General features: G+C 42.7%; 2 protein-coding genes across 4 annotated transcripts in view; one reads left to right on the top strand and one right to left on the bottom strand.

Annotated features, from left to right (window-relative positions):
* Positions 1-661: 661 nt before the first annotated feature.
* Positions 662-8,320, top strand: DCSTAMP (dendrocyte expressed seven transmembrane protein). The gene is made up of 3 exons (XM_069959863.1): positions 662-1,823; positions 4,563-4,868; positions 7,855-8,320. The coding sequence occupies exons 1-3, from the start codon at positions 741-743 to the stop codon at positions 7,903-7,905; spliced, it is 1,440 nt and encodes a 479-aa protein (XP_069815964.1). The 5' UTR covers positions 662-740; the 3' UTR covers positions 7,906-8,320.
* Positions 8,321-10,088: 1,768 nt separating this feature from the next.
* The window catches only part of DPYS (dihydropyrimidinase), a 44,684-nt gene continuing 28,806 nt past the window's right edge, over positions 10,089-25,966 (bottom strand). For 2 of the 3 annotated variants that reach the window (XM_069957214.1, XM_069957216.1), the window contains exons 8-10: positions 13,274-13,481; positions 12,514-12,597; positions 10,089-11,615 (exon numbers count right to left, since the gene is read on the bottom strand). In XM_069957214.1, the coding sequence (XP_069813315.1) occupies positions 12,535-12,597; positions 13,274-13,481 (271 nt within the window). In that variant the 3' untranslated portion in view covers positions 10,089-11,615; positions 12,514-12,534. The remainder of the gene's footprint in view (positions 11,616-12,513; positions 12,598-13,273; positions 13,482-25,966) is intronic. The other variant, XM_069957215.1, reaches the window with a different exon arrangement.

The raw sequence follows: 25,966 nt of genomic DNA, 5'->3' as shown, positions 1-25,966 counted from the left end.
CCGCTGAGTTGTCAAAAGCTTCTTAAAACACCAGTTTGCCTTTATTATTCTGTTCTAGAATGTTCTAGTATTTTGCACCACTAGGAGTATCTAACAACTATTCAGTGGAAAGTGCCACCTAAAGTGTACTGTAACCAGAAAGCTTACTGTAAACTGTAACAATCAAGCATACTGTGCCACTGCTGTGTGAAGAAGAGAAAAGTGCAGAGGACTGCCTCTAGCTATGAAAAATATGGAGCAAGGGTTAAATAAATGGCTACCAGATACTTCTAGCACCCCTTATCTTATCTTAGACCAAACCAAAAAAAAACCAACCCATTCCATTGTGTGTTTTTACACCAAGGCCTCTACCAGTTCAATAAACATTACATTGTCTATAGTCAATATTATAGTAATTGTATTTTAAAATCATGGATAGCCTAGGAGTTGTAGCCCCCAGTCCCACTTTTGTGGAAGTTGTGGAATCGGAGTTTTGTTAAAAATATAAGAGAATCCGATTAGCATTTATCTACTTGACAACAATAGGGAAGTTGCTATTATGACAAAGAACCCCGCTATACTTGGGAACTTTACAATGATTCACCGCTGACCACTGGTTGCACTTCCTAGTTTTGACTACACATATGCACCAGGACTCACACTTCAACTGGCAGAACTCAGTTTGTTCTCAAGAATTCTCAAGCTAGGATTATTTTTTTGTTTTCTTGAAAGTTTTTGAAAAATTACTCTACAGCGTTGTAATGGCCATCCGCGACGTCTGCCAGTCAATGATGGTGGTACCTACTAAAATACTTCAATTTCTCTCCTACTGCATGAACCTATTTGTCCTGGGGAGAGAAGCAAAAGGATGGAAGAACATACTTGTTTTTGCCTTTCTTTGCTTACTTTTTGGGATGTCGATAGGCGGCAGTTTGGTTCTTGTGTTTCACTTGTCTAAGGTAGGACTTAGGCTGGAAACCTTGGCGGTCGCCCTTTCGATTGGGTTGCTCATATCCATCCTTTCCTTCATTTTCAAGGCAGTACGATGTAATGGCCTTCTGTTCCTCTTGTGTTGCGGCATGAAAGAAGGTCGAAACGTGCTCATCGCTGTTGGAACTAGCATTGTGGTGTTTAACAATGTGAAAAATATATTTGGGAATTTGAAAATCTTGTCTACTTGTGTCATCTGCAACCTGCAGAAGAAACGCGATATGCTTAGAATCTCACCCTTTGATTACTACATACAGACCCTGAGAGATTTATATCAAAAGGCAAAAGAACTGTTTTTTAACCCCGTAAAAGATATTGTGAAGGTCGAAGACACTTTCTACTGCAGCGTAACAATCGAAGATGGCCCCCTAAAAGACAAGCTCTTGGAAGCCACTCAACAGATCCAAGACCAGGCAACCAAAATAGTCGACCTGCTGAACACTGTAGTTTTCTTCGGACGCATAGCTTTTCTCCTGCTCGGAGTTTCTTTAATTGTGCTCGGATCGGCCATGTTTTTTAGAAAATTCCTGGCCACGGACAATGTGAAGTTTGAAAATATCTTTATTACCAAGAAGTTTAAAGAGTACGATCAGAGCAGGAAACAGCAGAACATGTTGTGTGTTCTTCCACTCAACAAAGCCGAAAGAAAAGTCTACATGACCATTCCCAGCTTGAAAACTTCAAGGAAACAGATGCCAAAATTGTTGTTCTTCCTGATCCCGGTGCTGACTAATGTTTTTATCTGGTGTCTGATTACGGCTCTGGATTATATACTTTACTGGGTGATTCTTACAATTAACAAAAACCTTCAAGGTCTGCGCCCAATTAAAGTCCCAATGTCCATGACCCTTTCGGTAAGTATTGAGGGGTGGGGGTTGAAGTTCTGTAAGTTTTTCCCAATAATTCTAAATTTACACCATAAGGCCACGACCACACAACATCTTTGTTTGGCCTTTTTACAGCTGTTTTTATTTATTTATTTTTTGCCACGACCATCATTTCAAAACAACAGCCGTGCAAAAACAACGGACGTTGTGTGGTCTTGGCCTAACTGTGGTCCATGGTTAAGGTATATGCTCGAAATGGGGTTTTCCAGGACTGTTTTGCAGCAGTTGATGCCCAATCCAACATTCTATATGGCATACAGTTGTATATGTCCGACCATAGTACGGTCGGCAAGAATTTTTTTTATATGGTCCCACTCATTTAGCCCAAATGATGTCATCTTTTTGAAACCTTTATATATGTTAAAGGGCTAAATAAGGTTCAGAAGGGAAGTTTTCTTTTTTAATAGGAAACTGAACACAAGAACACAAGGGACATAATCTGAGGTTATTGGGGGAAAGATCAGAAACAAAAATATTACTTTACTGAAAGAGTAGTAGATGCTTGGAGCAAACATCCAGCAGCTGTGGTAGGTAGATCTACAGTAAGTGAATATAAACATGCCCGATGATTCTCATCATGTGGAATTGACCTATTGGGGTATAGTCAGTCCGAGTGTCTGGGGCAGAACAAACTAAATACAGCCCTTATTATGTCATACACGGTCCACACTGCCAACCCAGTTATCACAATGCATAAATGATACTGTCCCCAAAAATCTGTTACATGAAGCATTCGGCTCTGGTGTGTGGCTCGGTATATATTTCAGGATACAGAAGACGATTCATATTATTCTCCGCTTCACCTTTATATAAGGTGAGGTTATGCCAGTTCTCTTATAATAAGAGCTTTTTATTATGCCTATTAGATGTAGCATTTAAACTTTTAACCCATGAATTGTCCTTTATTAATATGGGTCGTATTATATATTCCTCTGGTCTGCCCTGCCTGACTTTGAGTTTTATATTCCTATGGTATTCCAGAAATAATACCTTATTTAATCTACTCAGGTCAAGAGCCGGGGTCATAGCTAACGTCATATGAAACCATCATTATACTGCACAATGTTGCAGTTTGTTTCTTAAAGGGGTTATGCAGGCTTATAAAAACATGTCCGTACATATGTCCGGGACATATTGAAATTGAAATATATATAAAAAAATATATAAAATATATATTGGAAAAAAAAATGTAAATATACAAAAATTAGAACGAAAAAATGTATTAGGTTAAACAGGCACCCTCCGTTCTCCCGAGCAGGGGGCACCTGGTTATATGCTCAAGTCTCGCTCCACGCTACTAATCAGGAGAAAGATTTCTTCTACACCCAGCCCAAAGGGTAAAACAGCTGGGAGTTAAAGGAGAAGTCCGGCTAAAATTTTTATTAAAGTATTGTATTGCCACCCAAAAGTTATACAAATCACCAAGGGGACACAGGGCACTGGAGGGACACTGAGCATCCCTCTGCCTGGTTCATTTTTTTTTTTTTTACATCCCAGTAAATCCCAGTGGCACAGTCTTTTTTTTTAAATACTGCACGGTTCCCGCACTTGGCGCCGTTCTTTTGGTGTGCACCGACCCGACTCTATCCACTGAGGGTGACCATATCCCCTCCCCTCTGTGACACGGCTCCATTGATTCTAATCTAATAGAAAGAATGGCGGAAACCGGGCGGCATTTAAAATAAAAGATCCCACTGGGATCCCCGAGAACCACGCTTCCCATTTTATAAGCTTACTTACTGTTCTAGTGGTGACTCATTCTAGATTATATGTGTGAGAATTTCATGATGCTGAGTAATAGTATATTAGAAGTTTAACAGGAAACAATGATTAAAGGGGAACTATCAGAAGGTTACACAAATCTGACCTATTGATAGCCTACTTAGGAACCTATTTAGAAAAGTTATCACTGCAGTCCAGATGACGGAGACTCCCAAACTACTTCTGTGTGTGTTGAATATTTATCTTATAGCTTTGTGGTAGGAAAAAAAAAAAAACGCTTCCAAATTTTATTTTTTTTGTGAGACAGGGTGCAGATGGAACATAGTCACATAATCTATGTGCAGCAGCTTGTTTTGTGCATTATTTGCATATTGGCTCTTAGCACTGCTCATGCTAGAAAGGCGGGGAGAGGGTGACGTAATGGGCGTGGCTATATGCAGAAGGGGGCGTGGCCTCTGCATGAGCAAGGTTCTATCAAACTGCCAAACCTTCCGCATTTGATTCCCAATGCCCTACCGGTCTGTGGGGAAGGAGAAAACAGCCCTGGTACCGCCTGGAATTTACTACTATTTTGGCAGAAAAAAAAATTAGTGAAATCTCAGATCTCAGATTTACACACAGGGAGGCGCCAATGTATCGGTCTTAATTAGACTATGTTAATACAACCACTGTTTTCGGGCACTTTTTTTTTTTTGTAACGGCCATCTTTTTATCATTATCATAATGATCATTGAGGCTGTTAATAGCAATAGACAGCCATCTTTTTGGAAATAAAACATAGTGGGAACAAAGCCTAGAATCGGATTTATATATTACTCTGCACAATATAATCATACACATAGTCTGAGGCTTGGTCTCTCTCCAATTCTGCCCTTGCCTCTCCTTCGATTTGATCGTAATGTAGCTTAGATGGTCATTAACTCAGCTCTCTGATCCTATGAATGGTGGAGTATAATAATGTATGGATTATTTCCCTTTGTACAGGAATGGAGTAAAAAAAAGATTCACGGCACAGAGATGATTTTCAACCTGTTTGAGCCTGAGTGCACCCCTGAACCGGAGCTCATGCTAACCGACACCTGGATCCCTTTATCCGCTATAATCGGTGTTTTACTTTTTCTTTGTTTAATCTCCGCTTTCCTCATACAAATCAAATCGCTCTTAATATCAACCTTCTACCCCGAGAAAGAGCACGAGAGAATCCTTTACCTCCATAACAAAATACTGGAAGACAGAGTCCAACTGGCGTCACAGTATAAAGGTGGAAAACTCAAGAAAATTATTTGCCAGGTAAGATTATGTATTCATCTATTGCTTATTCAGACCCAACACTGAATATAACTTTAAGGCTTCCATAAACTTTAGAAAAAGGCCATCCAAACCCATCGTCCTCTGTGAGACCGGTCAGGGGTGTTATGTGTATGGAGGCCTCTTGACTAGAGATGATCGAACATCGGAAAATCGTAGGTTCAATCGAACTGGAACATCCTCGAACCTGCTGCATTTGATTGCTGATGCCTTCCCGGTCCGTGGGGAAGGAGGAGACTGCCCGAGGACCGCCTGGAATTCCGGGATTCAACCTATTACCTAGGCTGAAAACCGGAATTCCAGGAGGTCCCTGGGCACACTCCTCCTTTGGCACGGACCGGGAAGGCATCAGCAATCAAATGCAGCAGGTTCGAGAATGTTCCAGTTCGTTCGAACCTACGATTTTCCGATGTTCGATCATCTCTACTCTTGACCTATGACTAGTGATGAACGCACTTGTGGAAATTCGGGTTCGACAGGTTTCGCCAAACTTGGGGGGGACGAAAAAGTTCAAAAATGCAGGTTAAAACCTTATTGAAATTAATGGGGATCTGAATTTTTGGGTCCAAAAATGGCTGTGAAATGGGTGGAGGAAGGGGTGGAGGGCTGAAAGATGACAATGGAGATAAAATAAAGGCAATTGTCCTGAAAACCCAGAAATTAAATTCAGAGGATGTGATGTTGAGGACACATACTCATCCACCATGTACTTATAATTCTGCCACCTGCTCGTACCTGATGATAGTGGTGGTTAGGCATGAGATTACAAACACAGCAAATCACTTTGTTAGCTTGGCAATCTGCTTATTAGCCTTCTGCTTTTGAACTCCGTGCTGCTCCACCCTGGGTGGCTTGAAAAGCTGGGTCCAGTCCCGGGAAACATCTGCCAGGATTGGATCCAGCAGAAGCAGATTGCTGAGTGAACAAAGCGCTTCGCTTCGTTTGTACTGTATAGTCGCCCATCTCTAGTGGTGGTGGATGTTGGGGAGTATCGAGGGAGGTGTTCCACATTGGGACCATGCTCACCCTACCTTTCAAGGCGGTGCTGGTCCCCCAGCTGCGTTGGTGACTTCCTCCTCCTTGGTCTTGTGCTCTCACCAAGCCCTCTCTAGTGCCTCTACACTGTCACTCACCCGTGCTTTCTGCAGCTGAAACTGGACTATGGCCTACAGCTGCTAGCAGACTCTTTGCAGCATATATTAGGTGGAGTTTCAGCATGTGGATATGTCATGAGCAGCGAGGGACAGGTGAACCTCAGCACAATGAAGACATCTAATATGTGCACAAATGGATTGCACTTTCTGGTGCAAATGTGGCAGTGTAATGCACCACCAAGTTCAACACCAGAGCTGTCCAAGGGCTGTCCAACCAGCTCAGAACTGCTACCAGATTTCGCCGGTTGTTGCACACCACCTTGCCAGGCTTCAGGTTCAGTAGCAATAATCACTGGTCTGCCTGCTGCTTTATCCCCACCCACAGCTCCTGCTAGGTGTGGGGTTTGTCCCCCAGACAGATCAGTTTGAGCACAGCCTGTGTGGTGTCCCACCATGGGTGTTGCTATGTTACACCATTCGTAAAAGCCTGTACTTTTTCAGTATAAATGGTGATGTAGTAGTACCAGAGTTTCGCCACAAGATGTCGCTATTGCAAGTGTGTGTATTCCGTTATTGCACAGCTGTTTTACGGAAGGAGTTATTGTTTATTTGTATGTCACATGGATCTGTAGGCCAATGAGAGTATTCTCTTCTTCTATCCTATCATTTCTCCCTTTACTTCTCACTTATGCACTACTTACTTACTCACAGCACACCTCACAGGGGCTGTAGATAGGAAGTCACATGTGTAGAGGAAGTGTAAGGTCTTTTGTCGCTAGACTCTGTAGAAGAAGGACACAAGCCAGAACGCTCTCTACAGCGGTACAGTTGGGCCCTGGCCCTCTGCCAGGTCCTCAGTCTCAGGGTCCAGTCTAGAAGCATACATAGGCACATGCAACCTACAGTTTCTTCTCAAGTAAGACATCATCTCAACCCACGCCATGGACATGGAGAGACACAATGCAGGACAGTATCCATATAGAAAGTAAAGGAACTGATCCGGATAGAGCAAAGTTGCTAGAAGCCTATGAACTCTATCTCGCAGCACGGGTGTAAGCAGGGAACCCTCAGCATTCCGCTTATCGCGGGTAACAAGGTCTGGAGCTTGTGTCACCATCTAGGACGGGTCACTCGACACTGGTGGGCAATAGGTGGTGCAAAGACCAAAGAGTAAAACACAGGCACAATTATTCTCTCTCTCTTCTCAAGTATTCTTCTATTTCTACCTCTGAAATTCCGGCAGAGCACAGTACTACTTGGGTTGGGACTCTCACAACATTCCTCTCTTTGAGACACATATTGCAATGTTCCACCTTAAAGTTTTAGACCAATTGGACTTATAAGGATATACCAAGCACAGGCATCTCCGTGTGATGTCATACCCTAGGTGGGTGTCTCACCTCCTTAGATTGCAGGCTGGAGATCAGGAGTCTGTGGTGGGACCTGGATCTGCAGGGAGTGGTATATTTTTTTTTCCACAGTGCTCTCTACCGCCACCTCTGTCCATGTCAGAAACTGTCCAGAGTAGGACAAATTTTCTATGGTGATTTGATACTGATCTGGATAGTTCCTGACATGAACAGAGGTGGCAGCAGAGAGCACTGTGTCAGACTGGAAAGAATACACCACTTCCTGAAGGACATACAGCAGCTGATAAGTACTGGAAGACAAGTTGATTTGTAATTAATTTATCCAGAGTACCCCTTTAAAGCATATCTTGAGGATGCTATGTTGTAACATTAGTTTAGAGTCCATGGTAAAGTACTTTAACTATTATGTAGTCAAGCAGGTGCAGCCTGGATACATATTCTCCAATGTCTGAGATAGACATATGGCTATACATTAATAGTGATGCATTTTATTGTTTTCTACAGGTGAATTTCTGGTTTCCGATAATCACAAGAAAACATATCACGACCCAATAGTTGTCGGGTGTCGTCCCACCCAAGTTCTTCAGTCACTCGAGGCCTTGTCTACATCTTATTGGACATTTTATAAATCTTCGTGGTTAACTCATTCGGTGCTAAAATTTGTGAAAAGTTAACTATTTAAAAGAGAAATTATTTTGTAATACCACAACCAACCTGATGACAGGGGTGGCACTGGTTTTGAAGAAAAGCAGCCATGCTTTTTTAATCCTGGATAAGTTCCTTTTTTTTTTTTTTTTTTTTTCTTTTAAATATGCTCGGGGATGGGTTTTGTGAAAATAATAATGCACACTTACTTCCCTGACTCCCACGCCTTCACAGATATCTTACCGCTCCATCCTGCTATGCAGCCGCTTCCGGGTCCTGGGGCCATTGACATTACAGGCCCACCCAGCCAATCAGTAACCGAGGAGGGGCTATGCAGCAGCCGCTGATTCACTGGGTGGGCCTGCAACATCACAGCACCAAGACCCGGAAGCAGCTGTATAGAGGGAGGGATTGGTAAGATAACGGAAGCAGCGCAGGAAGGTAAGTATGCTTAATTTTTTTTTTACACAACCCACCACCCAAGCATATCGGGAAAATAAGTCCCGTGGCCGGAGTACTCCTTTAATTACAAGTGTAAATTAAAGCATAAGTCATTTCGGGGTAATGGGTAATTTTTCTGAAAACAATAAATATCTATAGTACAAGCGATTTTAAGAAACTCTGTAATAGGTTTTATTTACCAAAAGAGTTTCCTTCTGTACTGAAAAAGCTATTTTCCTAGCTCCCCCTCACTTCAGAAGATGCAGGATTTCTGTGTCCATTATGCTCTATGCAGAGGGGAGGGGCTGAGAGGAGTAAGTGAGCACGAAGGAGAGAAATATCAGTCCTGCACAGCACAACACCCTGCAATCTTCTCTCAGCAAGTTCCTAGATAACCACTGACCTTTCTGACCCCTGATTCCAGCGTTTTAGGTGCCCAGACAGTCTCCAGACAGCTGACCTTCATGTCTCTTCTTCCTGCTCACTCATCTCCCTTAGCCCCTCCCCCCTCCATAGGATATAATGGACACAGCAGAACCCTGGCTTCTCTGTAATGAAGACGGATTTGCCTGATAATGAACAGATAACAAGTGAGCGGGGGAGGCAGGCAATGTCTCCATGTACAGAGCTTACTCTCTTATTTTACTTTACTTTGAAACCTTCTTCTCTAAATAAAATTTTATCTCCTTCCTTCTGTGTAAGGCTTTATTTGCTGTTTTCTATGTCCCTGGCATTCCAGCTATACCTGCATAGAGATCCGGAATATTATATCATGACTATCTCCCATATTACTGTATTTATTGGAAATGTGTGTCTCTTCATAGGGAAACTACATGTCTACACTGACGCATCCATCCCACTTCCTCTTCGGATATTCTAAGCTACTTGAAGGGATAGAAATAGATAAACTTTTAAAAGACGCTCGTGGATCCAAAAATACATCGATGTTTCGCAATTAACAACATTAAATATTCATTTTCTTCACTATTAAAGTGACTCTGTACCCACAATCTGAGCCCCCCCAAACTGCTTGTACCTTCGGATAGCTGACTTTCATCCAAGATTATCTTAAAAAAACAACTTTTAAACTTGTGTCAAATTGGCATGGCCTAGAGTACCCATGTCCTAGGATTGTGACATCCCTCCTTCCCTCCTCCTCACCATTAGGAACGACCCTACAACTATTTCTCCTATTCATCACCTATGTGAACACTGCACATGTGCTGGATCGTTAAGGCACCTGTGGCAAGTGATGAATAGGAAAAATTCTGCCCGGGGGCGTTCCTAGTGATGAGGAAGGACGGAAGGGCATTGCAACCCTAGGGCATAGACAGTTTAGCCACATCAATCTGACACAGGTCTGCAAGTTTAACAGTTGTTTTTCAGGACAATAACTGCATCACCTGCCGAACGGACCCCAGGACAGATCTTGGATTAAAAGCAGCTGACAGTACAAGCAGTTTAGGGGGGGGGGGTCAGATTGTGGGTACAGAGTCACTTTAAAGCCAGGATGGAGGTTAATGTAACTGTAATGTAACAGTTTCTGTGTACCGTGATAACTATTGGATATAATCTATGGCGAACAGATAATAAGAGGTTACGCTCTTCTCTCCAGCTCCATTATGGTTCGACATTAAAGGAAACCACACAACTTATATGGTTAATATATCGATATATTTGGAAGGTTGTTACATAACTGGATATTATAGCAAATACAAGCTGTGTGGAAGACAAATGTGGGTGACCACAGAGAATTGTCTATAAGGACAATAGGTGCAAGCTTCTGTTATATAGAAGTGTACATCCAGCTTCACCACAGGAATTCACGCACATAAAAACAGCGCCACATCCCTCCTCAGGTGGTGTGTGGTACTGTAACTTGGCTCCGTTCACTTCAATGAAACTAAGCTGCAATACCCCAAACTGAGGACAAGATGTCTGTTGTTTATGAAAGATGTTTTTTTTTTTCTAATTCTGGACAATCCCTTTAAGACCATCTGTCATACAAAATGAATACTGACTCTTTATTGGGAACACCAATGATACACCAAGGATAAAGCAATTCACATAGAAAGGCAACCACAAATACATTTCAGGATCTCATTATTAGATCATAGGATTTAATATTTTAGTGTTAGCTTATTGTTATACCCTAATTATTATTATTTATTTATTTTTGCTTAAAGGGGTTTTCTGGGCAGAACCCTCACAATCAGCACGCAAACTGCACAGTGAATGGAGCTAGAAGCAGTTGTCTGCATTCTCTGTGTAGTGGCCGGAACCGGCTACTGCAGCACAGCTGCTGTTCACTTGAATGGGAGATGAGCCGCAGTTCTGCGTCACCACCGCTACATCGTGAATAGAGACACATTAGTGTGGGCACTGATTGTGGGGGTTGCAGGTGTCGATCATTGATCAATGACTTATCCTGTGGATAGGGCACCTATCTATTTTTTGCAGAAAACCCCTTTAAGTATTAGTAGTAGTTCATGTGATGCATATTTTGATTGACATCAAAGGGGGAGATTTATCCGGCTGGTGTAAAGTAGAATTGTCTCAGTTGCCCCTAGCAACCAATCAGATTCCACTTTTCATTCCACACAGATTTTTTGGAAAGTGAAAGGTGGAATCTGATTGGTTGCTAGGGGCAACTGGGCCTATTCTACTTTACACCAGTTTGATAAATCTCCCCCAAAGTCTTTATTCCTGGCTGTGGTTACTGGCCTGAATAGTAAAGCTGTCTACATTTGTGGTTGTATAAACGGTTTTGATGATGCATTGTTGTCATTGTGTATTTTTGGTAGTTCTGCATTTTTTGTTATTGTTAAATGAGGTGTGACAGCTGATCATGGTCACCACTGGTTTTTCCCAGCACATGATTGGCTGATGGTTATTTTTCACACCAGCCATAACTAAGCACCTCAAAGGCCCAAAACGTGTTGGCATTAGCCATTCTGTGTGAATTGCTGTATTTGTGTCTAATGTATTTTCTATGACGCTGGGATTCTTCCTTTTCTCCAATCTTCAGTTTTAGGAGTAATAGCGCTAATGTGAAATACTGAGCAGACAAAGGGTGGAGCAACACAGAAAGCAGGGTCATGGAATGATAGGGTGTGCTCTATAGTGCACTGCTTCTCATTTGGTTTTTCAGCACTGACAGCCATCGAGGATTCATTGTCCTTAAGAAAAAAACAAAAACAAAGCTTTATATGAGAAACACAAAGCAATACTAAGTATGGGCACATCACATCTCACAGGGGAATCTCTGATGTCTTCCACCTTCTCTGCTTCTGACATTTTTACGCTGAGTAGAAGACGTAAGGGGAAACACAGCCTCTCTGCTACCACCAATAACTGTGTTGGGTAACTGCAGGGCTGCTCAAACCTTTGTCCCAGCACAGTAACATATAGCTAGGGCTGCTGCATGCAGAAATACTGAGCCTCTTCTGATGTCTAATGCCTGGACCAGTGCTTGAACAGCCATGCAGTTCCTATCATAGCCATTGGTGGCATCAGAGGGGCCATGTTTTATACATTTTATAGTAAGCAGCAACACAGCCTCTCTGCTGCCTCCAATAACTGTGTTGGGAACAGCAGGGCTGCTCAAGCCCTAGTCCCAGCACAGTAACATATCTAGCTAGTTGCTGCATGCAGAAATACTGAGCCTCCTCTGATGTCTGATGCCTGGACCAGGGCTTGAACAGCCCTGTAGTTCCTATGACAGCCATTGGTGGCATCAGAGGGGCCATGTTTTATACATATACTTTATACTTTTAAAGAAATATAAAAATAAATAAATAACATTTTTTAACGCTATGTTCCCACTATGTCTTTTTTTGCCCCCCAACTTGTGGGAGGGCCATCATTTTGAGTTCAAATAACAGCCATTAGTTCATAAAAACAGCTGTTATTTGTACAAGATGGGTATCAAATGGCCAAAAAAGATGGTGTGTGAATATAGCCTACTTTGGTGTCTCTTTAGGATAATTGTGGCTATGCTTTTAGAAAATGTGAAACTTAGAGGGGAAATAGAGCCTTTATGGCAATGACATCTATAATTATAATGGTAAACATTACCTGCTGACAGTGACGCACCATTTATTTTAACTGGATGACTTCTCCTCTGTATGGTTCTCTCTGCACTGGCATTGGTTGACATACCTGAAATAGAAGAAAGACAAAGTAAATAAGAACAAAGTAAAATCTATCGGGGACCAGATCGGAACGGATTGTGATATATGTTTAGTTGACGTGTTCATTATGTGACACGACTGTAGGTCGGATATAGCCTGAGAAGGGGCGGGAAAGGACACAGACAGCGAACCCTAACCTGGTCCCACCAGCTGACCCTGCCTACATGCCTCAACAGTCCTAGATGACTGCGGACAACCACGGAGATGGCCCCTACTTGCATAACATGAAACAAGGACAAGACAATCTGTAACGTTGTTGCTTCTTTAGAATGCTGGGAGGGTTATTCTGAGGTCAAATTGCCGATGAACTTACTGTAATTATCCCTCCGAACATTACAAACAAACTACAATGTTGCAGAAACCGCCAGTCAGGGAATTCTTTACATCATCTGTCTCAGAAAGGAGGGGGGAGAAGGGAGAGACAGAGAGAAAGGCTCACACACAGCAGAAAACAGCAGCTCAGAACTGGGAGAAGGTGACTGAATTGATAATAACAGGTATGGAAGGAATTGTTAGTCTCACCATGCGGAGCAACATATGAAAAGTTATATTTGAGTGGAATACCCCTATAAATATTGAATATCTGTAATAAGATACTGCCCTTATGACATTGATGTATGGTCTATCACCCTCTGTAGTCTTACCTCATCTCTTTTCAGAATCCTGTTGTAGACATAGTCAGCGAATGGCTTTCTTGGGATGTATTTTCCGTGTCCGGGGACGGTGTGCAGGGTCCCATTTTCATACACAACTCTTCCTCCAGCAATGGTGACCAGAGGGACTCCGTGACAAACCATCCCCTCAAATATATTGAAGTTCACAGCTTGATGATGAGTTTTAGCTGAAATAGTCCTGCATGAGAAGAAGATCACATATATAAACACTACATTACTGTAATTCCCATATTATATCAACATAAAAGATATCTATCGATCTATATTACAAGCAGGGTGGAACTACCGCTGTAGCAGCTGTTACAGGGCCTGCCGCATCGGGGGACCCGGTGGCCCAGTACTGTAATGGCCAAGTTGGCCTCCCAGATGCTGCAAATGGCCTTCCAACCACCTCAGATTCGGCCCTTTAACCCCCAGTGCTCCTGATGAGTGCTTGCAGTTAAACGTGGGGCTCTGGTTGACAGGGCAAGGAGCCATTGACTTCCGCCCTGCCAGTCACTCTTGTGGCCACAGGCAGCATTCTGTCTCCAGCCACAAGAGAACTTCCCTCCTTCAGCACTATGAGGGGAGCTTTGGTTGTAGCTTTGGCTGTCCAGGCCGGACAGGAGAGATTTAAAACAACCCAGACAGGAAAGTGTTAAAATCAGTGTAATAAATTACTGGAGGATAGATGAAACTATCATGTGAATGATAAATGAAAATAAAGCATGTGCGTGTTGTTGGTAATGCTGCATCAGTAATAACACTATATGGCAGCCTTTTACAAAAATTTTGTAACCAAGTGTTTCCCAACCTGTTGCAGAACCACATGGGAGGGACGCAGGTTGGGGAACATTGCTGAAACCATTTTGGCTTTGCATCGCTTTGCAGATTTTTTTTCTGCAAACACTTTACACCCTAGAGATTTATTTCTGCTTTTTAAAAAAACTATTAAAACTGAAATTGACAGCATGACACACGTTTATATATATATATATATATATATATATATATATACACACACACACACACACTTCTTATAAGATTGCTATGATGCCAGCTACATCTACGCCTCTCACATTTCATGACATGTCACAGTCTTAAAATAGTTGGATGCAAACTACATAAAACTTTTCAAAAAAATGATTTGTTACCTGTCTGGATGTTACCGAACCTACACATATTTAGACACTAAATACCGTCAAACATTTTCTACTGTAACAATTAGAGATGAGGGCAACTCAAGCAAGCTACCTAGGGCTGCATCCAACTTCTTTAGTCACCAGTAATCAAATGCTGAATGATCGGACCTCTTCTATCGCTATCTGGGGCCAGACCATAACAAGAAGAATAAAGTTCAATCCTTTAAAAATAAAAAATAAAAAAACACAAGCTTTCCATTGTGGTTAAAACATAATTTCTGGTGAAAGTTCCGGATAAAATGTCATGTGTGTATATGAGGAGTAGCTCTATACTGCACCTGAGCTACTGGGTACAATCTAGCCTGCCTAATGTCTCTCATACACTGCATGCACAGAGGAGAAGATCCTCCCCTATATCTCTATATACACACACCATAGGAATTATCAGCAGCATGGAGGACATTATAGAGTAGTACTGAGCAGTCACAATCCAGCACTTTCTGGGGTGAGATCTAATACCTACTATAAACTCATGTGGATGTCTATTTACTTCTAGATCAGTCATCTCCCCTCCCCTTCTTTTATAGACTTCTATGGGCAGCACATAACTAATCCCTCAGTCAACTGAAATCTCCCCTCTGAAGACAGACCTAAGCTTTTTTTAGAGTGAATGACAACATTAGGGGAGGTGGTAGGGTGGTAGGATGGTAGAAAAGGGGCCTGATAAGTGGAGAAAGGCTTTTTTTGTCTATATATATATATATATTTTTATAATTATTATCATTATTATTTATTTATTTATTATTTTTTATTATTATTATTTTTTAAGGTATCCTCTAAAACTTTCTATTATCTGGAGTTTAGTACAAACATAAACTATTTCTACCTATAATTTACTCCCCAGTGCCCACTTCTTGGATCTTGCAGACACTCTGATAAATGGTCAGAATGGAGACAGACAGGAATGAAGACATTCTGTCCAGACTCCATAAATCTAGGTCAGCGAGCTTTTGCCGCTTTTACCTGCGTCTCTGAAATGTTCTTATTTTGCCTTTAACCTTTTTCCGATTGCACAAACAGTTTGAAGGGATTATTGCCACTTCAGACACATTTAATGGTGTTAAACTCTCTAATTTATAAGCCACGGTGTAAGATGGATAAAGATGCCGGCGGGATGTTCCTGTGTGCACTTTGTCACTTCAGGAGAAAGCTGGCTGATGAAAAGAGGCAGGAAACACAGCGAGCGGCTTCACTAGGTTAAAGAGATGTTTTCTGTAACACTCTGCTAAGCAAACTCTACAGCCTCCAATTGTTTGCACACCTCTAAACATTTCACCGACAGTGTTTAAATAGTAGTGACAAGTCCCATTAGTCTGAATATACTTAGTACGGATGATAAGACGCCAGTCCATCAAGTGCAACCTATTTTATAGTTTATTCTGTTGATCCAGAAAAAGGCAACAGAAAGCATTTATAGTATTATTCCTTCTAGAAATGAATATATAAATTGAAACCTGGGCATTACCATTCTCCTTGTCAAAGGGGAGTGTCCCAAACGGTTTGTCTGTCAGCTCTGATAGGACGGACACTGGAGCTGGTAATGGGCATAATAGCTGCAATAGGAAGGGGGCGCCACAATGTAGAAACAAACATGCAGAAAGAGCAAGCTACTTCGGTGAGTGCCGGGAATTTTCTGCTTTACCCATATATCTTTAATCCACGAGCACCGCCACTCCAAAGTGCCGACATCTTTGCATTCCAGATGTATTCGTGGCTCAGAGGCACTAATCAGATGTGAACAAGCCCATAGAGTTTATATAACCTGATCATGTACCTTATAGAAACCGGGTGTATTGCAAAAAGAGGACAAGTTAGAGAGTCAGTATGTCATGTCTGTTTTTTTCTGTACCACATACTCTCCCAGCTCTTTGTCACCTGACCAATGGGGCCATCTCACTCACATATGCGACAGAACACTGCAGAGACACAATCACGTGTCTCGACGTCAGTGAACTAGCCAGACCTTCCTCCGGGAAGGAACAACCAAGCCAAGGTATGGCTCCAATTAAGGAAACCACCTAAGCAAGGTATCCATCCACAGACAGCTGTTTCTGGGTTTTTGCCCCTCATCAGTGTGGAGTAGGTTTCTGGCTAGTGGGAGCAATGACTAGTAAGTGCATGCAAAAGGACACTGGTTGACCTCAGGGAGATCAACCAAAACACCGCAGAGACACCATCACGTGTCTCAACGTCAGTGTATTCTAGAACATTGCCCCCTAGGAAATTTCCCATGTTTTTGTAGCGCTGGATAACCCCTTTAAGAACGATGTATGAAAAGTTGGTCTAAGGAAATCCTCTTGCTAAATTTGTTTTGTCCATTCTAATAACTTTATACTGCTCAACTGAAAGACTAAAGGCCATATTACACAGCCTGGTGCGTGGGGTAAGTGAGTGCCGATCTCCTATTACTTGGCATGATAATTACTGGCCTGGGCACAAATATTGTTAGCTATGTCTCTGCAGCCCTTGATTTAAAAGTGAAGTCCCTTGAAAGCAGGCAGACAGGCAGCAGGTGCAGGAACCTAATAAACAATGTATACTTACCAGTCCTTGTGCCTCTGTTGTACTGCTTCTCAGTCTCATGGATGGCTGCTGGCTGTCGGCTGAAATCCAGGTATGTCTTGTACTCAACTTCTCCAGCTGCAACATCGTGGCCCGATCAAACTATTGCCCGCTCAGCCATTCAGTGACTGGGACGGTGTCCCGCCCCAGTCACTGATTGGCTGAGCGGGCAATAAATTATCCAAATATGTGACATTGCAGCTGGAGGAGCTGCAAGAGGCTGGTGGCTCTCAGTTGCACCCGGGATCAGCGCTAAGGGGGCGCGAGGATAGGTAAGTATAGTTTGTTTATTATGTTCCCCCTGCCTGCTTCTCCTTTAAAGGGATAAAATAAAGATTTTTATTCTTACCTCTCCATGCTCCCCTAGTGTCCTCCTGCCATGTCTCTGCACCCCCCACTGACCACAGCAGTCACCAAACCTGTCTCTGCAGTGATGGCCTGATCAGCCAATCACTGATTTATATGGGAAAGTGCTGCTGCCAGTGTTTGGCTGAGTAAGGTGTCGCTGCAGACATGGGTTTGGCGGTGGCTGCTGTCATTGGAGATGCAGATACACAGTAGAAGGTCACCGAGGGAGCATAGAGAGGTAGGCAACATCTTTATTATTTTCTATACACTGAGGCTAAAGTCCTGTACTCAGACGTCTCTTTGAGGGTGGCTCCACTTTCTGCAGAATTAATGGTGTCACGCTATACCTGGCTTGGTGTCACGCTAGCTGGGTGTGGTAACGCTCTTGCTGACGTGGTAGGCAGGTCTCCTGTCATCTATTTAGTCTTTTTCTTTATATTATGCTGATGTTTTATAATGTTGTTTACTGCTTTTGCAAGAGCCACCTATATATACTCATACAAATAGTGCTAGATGAAAATATGCGCTAAACCAAAAGGCTGTGCACTAGAGAGGTGTGAAGTGTGTTTGCATAGCTTGCATAGGTTGTAGTTCTTGTAAGTAACATATGTAAATGCCCAATTTAGACCTATAGGCCAACCCCAGTGAGATATAGAGATATATACACACATCACTTCAGGTGTCTGTGTCTTTTGATTTCTCAGAGGACCTCAAAAACTACCTATTTCTCTTATAATTTGGAAATCCTCATAAATTATGTTTTGTTTTGTGTTAACACCTAAAGAGAAACAAGGAGTCTCATCTTTTATGAATTAATCATAACCTCAAAAAATAAGACCATTGTCGGTTGTCATGGAAAATCTGTCTCTAGTAACAGCTAGACCAGGACAGAACACAAGAAGAGCAGGGCTTGGCATGTGCTATGTGCACTACAGAATGAGAAAGGGATTGATAAAACCTGAGCCGTGTACCTGCAATCTGGGCCAGTCTATCTGATGAAGATTATCTACAGTGTGTCTGGAAAGTAAATCAAGGATTCTCTCTCATCTTTCTGGACCCAGAAACCTCAGTGCTGAGGGTTACTGCAGTGTAAACCCCCCTCTTTTGGCGTCTCAGCAGCAGTTAGGTGCTTTGTTAACTCCTTCCTTGCCGCACCCGTTTCTTAAATTTTTCTGCTCACATACCACCTCGCAAAGCCAGTGCATCACCAACCTCTTCTACCCTGACATGCCATCATCTATACTACTGTACTGTCTAAAGCACCCCCTTCCAGCTTCTTCAGTCTGGTGTATGTTCACCAGCACTACTGTATGTCATGGCACAGCCAGAAGTAATATGTTCAGTGCTGTGATTGTCCAGACAAGTAAGGGAAAAGATGTCCTGTGTGTGCACTGGTGGCAGCCAGCTCTATTCCTGCCCCACGAAATGGAGGAAATAAGAAATATCTGTGCATTAGGGAGGGAACTCTCAGTATCTTTCTGAAAGGGTTAGTATAATAAAAGCAAGCAAGTTTTTAAACATCATTTAAACCTTTCTATAAGCATGTCGTATACAATGCTATAGTTTTTATTTAAGTATAAACCCTTGAGTGTCAGCTTGTAAATCCTGTATCTCAAGTAATTTCCCTATTAATGATGGCTGCTGCAGTTTTTCAGCAGTTAGTAGTTATGTTATGTAATTCTGTGGTGGGATAACTTCCTCTCTACCCAACTGTGACCTCTACTTGACTGGTTCGCCCAGAGGTGTCTCCCCAAACCCTGTTTGCAACCCTTTCTCCACCCCCACCCCCCCATATATATATATATATATATATATATATATATATATATACTCCCAGTACGATTACTGATGATTATACAGTTAAAATAGATTTGATGACAGTCTGGCCTCCCTCACTGTAAATTTATAGGGGGAGATTTATCAAACATGGTGTAAAGTGAAACTGGCTCAGTTGCCCCTAGCAACCAATCAGATTCCACCTTTCATTCCTCACAGGCTCTTTGGAAAATGAAAGGTGGAATCTGATTGGTTGCTAGGGGCAACTGAGCCAGTTTTACTTTACACCATCTTTAAAATATCTCCCCCATGGTCTCTTAACTTATTTAGAGATATATAGAGATTGCAATGATTACATTGTCCTCTTAGCAGACAAATATGGTATTTGGTCTATCTGCCCATACGATGCTGTGTGGATTAAAAGCAGATTTAAAAAAGGAATGAAGATGCAGTTTGTAATCTGAAAGTTGAGAGGGTGGTTGATCACAGGTCACATGATTCAGATGCAGTAATGAAACGTATGGATGCAGCAGAGCTGGGATGAAACAGATGACACTGCAGGAATAGTGATGGTGAATGTTCATTATATGAGAAATATACCTTGCCAGCTAATGATTGTGAGATGTCTCTGTTGAACCTGTCTCAGTCTACACAGAAAAGGTGAAAAGCATTTTGTAGAAAAACGGAAATATCCGCTCATCGTTTGCGCTCCAGTGCGTCGTATGAAAAATAAAAGTCACATTTAAAAAAATCATACTATTAAATTAATAAAAAATATATTTCCTATAATGTCATGCTCTGATGATACATGCCCTTTAAAAATATCCAGCAAAACAAACCTACACAAATAACCAGCAGCTCAGGGTACCAGGAGATAACCTGTCACACCGAGCCCTGATGTCCAAACAGATAGATCTGCTGCACACGACAAAACAGACCATTAGCCGTGCACAACATCCCAGCTACCTGCACCGCACAACAGCCGGGATCAAAAATAACCTCCCTACCATCTGTCAAAACCAATCTGTTTCTGCTTGTTTAGCAGTCATGCCGAATCCATCACAAGCAGCCAGTAAGGAACCCACAACAACCTTGGTCGATTTAATATGCAGACCGCATGTCATCGCCCTCGGTGTAGCCACGTGGAAGCCTCCAGCTCCTGGATTCCCATCACACCAATTTATCATTGCGTTATCTACCCAGAGTCTTAGGCTAATAATACCGCTATGGACGATAATGTGACACTAAATTCCTCCGCCTGGCAGTACCAGGACTTCTTTACATAACAATAATGCTCATTATAGGTCAATGAGGACCAGACTTTTAATATTTAACCATGTGAAGAAGTGAGAGACTGCTGTGCGGTAAGGCGACTTTATTCCCAGGTAGTCTGCGACTAGGAGAGGCCATTTCTAGCAGGAAAAACATGGCTGCGCTCTTCTGAAAACAGTGCCACACCTGTCCTCAGGTTGTGTGTGGTACTGCAACATAGCCCTGCTCAATTCAATTGCATTGGGCTGCAATACCAGAGAAAAAGGGGTTGTGGCCTAATGTACTAAAAATGGGACATGTTTTTTAAAAAGAGGTTCTGTAGCAGCTGAGGTGTCATATAAGAAATACAGGACCTCTAATGTAACTTGGAAGCATATTAGAAGTTAATTTGGAATCCTGTAATCTGTAGAAATTCTCTCCCATTGAAGTGAATAGGTGCAGTAACCCAACCCGGCCACTACACAATGTGAGCCGCTGTCTGCTGCCTTTTATTTCATACGCAGATAGCTGATTGGTGGAGGCTAAAGAGAGAAGATCAAGGGCACCATAAGGTGAAGATAGATATGGTAAATGTAAAGGGTCTTTTATACTGGACTATCAGGCAGATAAAATCGCTAAATCGTTTGAATTTAAGCGATAATCTTCTGATGTAAATGCGGAAATGGTCAAACTACGAACGAAAAATGATTTGTATGTTGTTTATTGCATCTTTTTTTTTATCAATAATCTTTCTCAAGTCTCTCAGTGTAAACACTCACAGTATATAGATACGAACAACTTTTTTTTTAGCGATTTATCTTCACGTCTAAACGTCTATAGTTTATAAGGAAAAAAAGCCTCACTTGTTGTTCGCTAAACAAACGATTAAGCAATTTATCTGTTTGTGTAAAAGGACCCTAAACGGATGTCTCGCATCCACTGACCTTATAATATTGCACTTAGAGTACAACATCTGCAGTCGTAGTTATACTGTAGTAATTGTTATAACTTTCAAAATCTAAATCATCAGTACATGTGATATAAAGCAAGTTTGCAATTTACAAATTCATTATTTTTTTGTTATGATGCTTTATTACAAAGCTGTACTTACCTGTATCCAGGTCCAGTCTCCTGAAGGCAGATTTTTAGTCTTGTGCTGGTTGAAAAAAAAAGAAAGAAACTGAGCACAGGAATTCCGTCCAGTACTCGGCTTACTGCATCCATCAGTCACATGACTGCCTTCTCTGTGAGCGCTCACATCACCTGGAACTTCCTCCATTCAGTCTTTTTTTTTCAAATCAGCACAAGACTAAAAAGCTGCCTTAAAAAGGTTTTGTTTACCTAAATAGTTTCCTTTAAAATCAAATGATGCTAGAAATTTGTAATTTACTTCTATTAAAAAAAATCTCCAGTCTTCCAGTACTTATCAGCTGCTGTATGTCCTGCAGGAAGTGGTGTATTCTTTCCAGTCTGACACAGTGCTCTCTGCTGCCACCTCTGTCCATGTCAGTAACTGTCCAGAGTAGTATCGAATTCCCATAGAAAACATCTCCTGCTCTCCAGACTGGAAAGAATACACGACTCCCTGCAGGACATACAGCAGCTGATAAGTACTAAAAGACAATAGAAGTAAATGACAAATCTCTGGCACTTTCTGGCACCAGTTGATCTGAAGAAAAAAAAATGGTGGTGAACAACCCCTTTAAGGAGACTGGACCTGGATACAAGTAAGTATAGCATTGTTTTAAAACATGATAACCAAAAAATAGAAATAATGTATGTAAATGGATAAGCTGCTTTATATCACATCCACTGCTGATTTACATTTTGAACGTTATAACAGCAGTGAAACTTTAGGTTCTTCACACAGACAAGACAGAGTTAACAATACTATAAAATGCTAAAAGTACCTAAAAGAAACAATTGTGTATTTGGTGTATAGTCGGCTGCTGTTTTGAAGCTTTGATGTGCAATTTTCTCTGGAAGTTAAACAAGTTATCTTGTAAAAAGAAAAAAACAGTTTTCCCTGTTGTGGTGTTTATGTGCAGCAATGCAGGAGGAGGAACTGAAATTCAACCAACTCTTACCTTTTTTTTTTAGCTGTTAAAAAAAATTCAGCCCCTTCTATCCATCCCACAGTCTGACACCCTTCTATCCATCCCACAGTCTGACACCCTTCTATCCATCCCACAGTCTGACACCCTTCTCTCCATCCCACAGTCTGACACCCTTCTATCCATCCCACAGCCTGACACCCTTCTATCCATCCCACAGCCTGACACCCTTCTATCCATCCCACAGCCTGACACCCTTCTATCCATCCCACAGTCTGACACCCTTCTATCCATCCCACAGTCTGACACCCTTCTATCCATCCCACAGCCTGACACCCTTCTATCCATTCCACAGTCTGACACCCTTCTCTCCATCCCACAGTCTGACACCCTTCTATCCATCCCACAGCCTGACACCCTTCTATCCATCCCACAGCCTGACACCCTTCTATCCATCCCACAGCCTGACACCCTTCTATCCATCCCACAGTCTGACACCCTTCTATCCATCCCACAGTCTGACACCCTTCTATCCATCCCACAGCCTGACACCCTTCTATCCATTCCACAGCCTGACACCCTTCTATCCATCCCACAGTCTGACACCCTTCTATCCATTTCACAGCCTGACACCCTTCTATCCATCCCACAGCCTGACACCCTTCTCTCCATCCCACAGCCTGACACCCTTCTCTCCATCCCACAGCCTGACACCCTTCTCTCCATCCCACAGCCTGACACCCTTCTATCCATCCCACAGCCTGACACCCTTCTCTCCATCCCAGTCTGACACCCTTCTATCCATCCCACAGCCTGACACCCTTCTCTCCATCCCACAGCCTGACACCCTTCTGTCCATCCCACAGCCTGACACCATTCTATCCATCCCACAGCCTGAAACCCTTTTATCCATCCCACAGCCTGACACCCTTCTCTCCATCCCAGTCTGACACCCTTCTATCCATCACACAGCCTGACACCCTTCTCTCCATCCCACAGCCTGACACCCTTCTATCCATCCCACAGCCTGACACCCTTCTGTCCATTCCACAGCCTGACACCCTTCTATCCATCCCACAGCCTGACAGCCTTCAGCTAGTTTTGCAACAGATGGTACACCAGGCCACTTAATGGTGGAACCAACATTTACTCTTTACAAAGGGGTATGCCATGTGATTCTCCAGACCTGACAATCATGCACTATTCCCGAGCACCGGCCCGGCATGAAGCACTGGACTGGAGGTAGGCCTGCCGGCCCCCAGTGCGACAATCTCTCCTCTGTGACGCAGCTCTATTACAGTCAATGGAGTCGCATCACAGAGGGGAAGGGAGATCATCAGACTGTCTTTGATCTCGGTGCCACTCTATCCCAGATTCCTGAAAAGGCTGGATCCAGTCCTGGGAAACTGGAAGAAGTTTCCCAGGGCTGGATGTAGCTTTTTCAGGAATCTGGAGTGGAGCAGCACGGAGATCAAAGGCAGTCAGTGTATTAGCCGACTGCTGAACATTCTATGGGCCGGCGTATTCTGCTATCCGCCGAAAGAAGTGACATGTCACCATGGTGTCTACGGACAGACGGAATTCCGGGGACATTATCTGCGAGAATTCCTCAGTATAAACCCACTCTATCACTGCAAGTAAAAAAAAAAATGCCACTACATACAATACATTGGGCAAATACAAGAACTACAGAATGTCCAAATCCTACCACAGAGAAGCCAAATAATATCTCCCAATAAATTCCCAAATAACAATGGTATAGAAGGCCCAAAGAATACCGCTATAAATAATACCAACATACAACGCCATCAACGTTTTACATTGACAAAATAGTTAGAACCTAACTGTCCGAAGATTGCAGGTGCTTACATGGGTCGGGCCCTCAGGGATTTGCCCCTTGCCAGTACAGTATCTGAAGGTCTTGTTGTCGCTCACTTCTTGTGTTCCTCAGAACTCAGGTACTTTCCAGCAGGCACTATGTAAGATTTATGTTGGAGTGGTGGAGTGGAGTTGCTGACACCAGGTTTCTGGCAGGGCTCCACCCCGGCTGTCCTCAAGTCTCTGCTGACTGTCACGTCTTTCAGGTTGCCTAATTGATGCTCGACCACTGGAGTCATTTCAACTCTGAATATTCTTCAATTTAATCTTGTTGGATTTATACTTTGCTGACATTTTGTTGACTTAACACGGTACTTTGTTTAAGTGGATTAGATCCTGGCGTGAATCAGATTTGCCGGCCTTGCCGAGCATTAGTAAGTAATGGTACAAATGCTGTTTCATTCGGAATTTTATGGCCCACTTTACATTTTTTGGGGAAAAAAAAGGTCATGTAAATGTCTCTCCATTTTGATGCAGACGCAGAAACTATTCATTGTAAAGTCTATTTATCAGAACTTGCTGGCACACAAGATGTGATAGTATACAATAAAAGTACTACAGAATAATAATAATACCGACATACAGTGCTGTAGAACGTTACTGGTGATGAATAAGGTACAGCCAGGTGTGGGCTCTACACAGTGTCGGACTAGCCCACCAGAGGACTAGAGAATCCGAGAATCCTCCCCTTGGCCCCTCGGCTTTAGCACCTGCACTAACATTGACTGACATATTGTACTGGTTCATTGTTGGGCCCCTAAGATCATTTCCTCTGGTGGGCCCCAGATACCCCAGTCCGACACTGGCTCTACAGGTGGACTGATGGAGAGACTTAACCCAGGCAGTAATATCCAATGACTGATATTTCTAGGTGTATTACTATTATGGCTGATGTCAACCCCAAGCAAACCTGGGCAACTGACAGGACCCACTGGGCTTTGGGCCACTTGGTGAGCTGGATAAACATTTTCCAAAACTTAGCTAACATAACATAGACAGGGGGGGGGGCATCTTGGCCAAGGCTTGAGGAGACACACATACTCAAGGGCAGCTCTGATTACTATGTAAAGCAGGATAAAAAACTTGAGGCTCCATTGAGTGGCCAGTGGTGTTGAGCGAGCATAGCACTCGATCGAACATCAATCAGTTCAATAACTGACGGCTGATGTTTGGCCTCCAGTTAGGGGATGTTCACACTAAGGAATAGGCGAGGAATTTCAAGAGGAATCCGCACTTAATTTTTATACATATTCCACTTGAAATTCTGCCTGTAAAATTTACGCACGGAATGTTTATCCGCGAATGCACTTTCTGCCCAAAGAATTGTCATGTCAACTCTTTGGGTGGATTCCATTGGAGAAATCCCATAGAAGTCAACGGGACTTTAAATTTTCACCTTCTGTTTGCATGCCGTGGCCATTTTATCTGACCTTGCTATTGTGTCTTTATTGGGTAATGGAAGGAGGGGGCCATGGCAGTGGTTAGGCACCAAATCAGCAATGCCCTAGTCATGCGGCCCTAGCATTAATCAGTCATTTCCTGTTACACGGGGAGATGTGTGGCTGACAGCACATCATTTTCTGACAAGACGAAATGGAGCGATTAGTCGACAA

Source organism: Dendropsophus ebraccatus, chromosome 2, assembly GCF_027789765.1.
Source record: "Dendropsophus ebraccatus isolate aDenEbr1 chromosome 2, aDenEbr1.pat, whole genome shotgun sequence".
In the NCBI taxonomy this organism is placed as follows: domain Eukaryota; kingdom Metazoa; phylum Chordata; class Amphibia; order Anura; family Hylidae; genus Dendropsophus; species Dendropsophus ebraccatus.
Note: the sequence above shows the minus strand (reverse complement) of the source record. Positions and strands in the feature narration are given on the sequence as shown.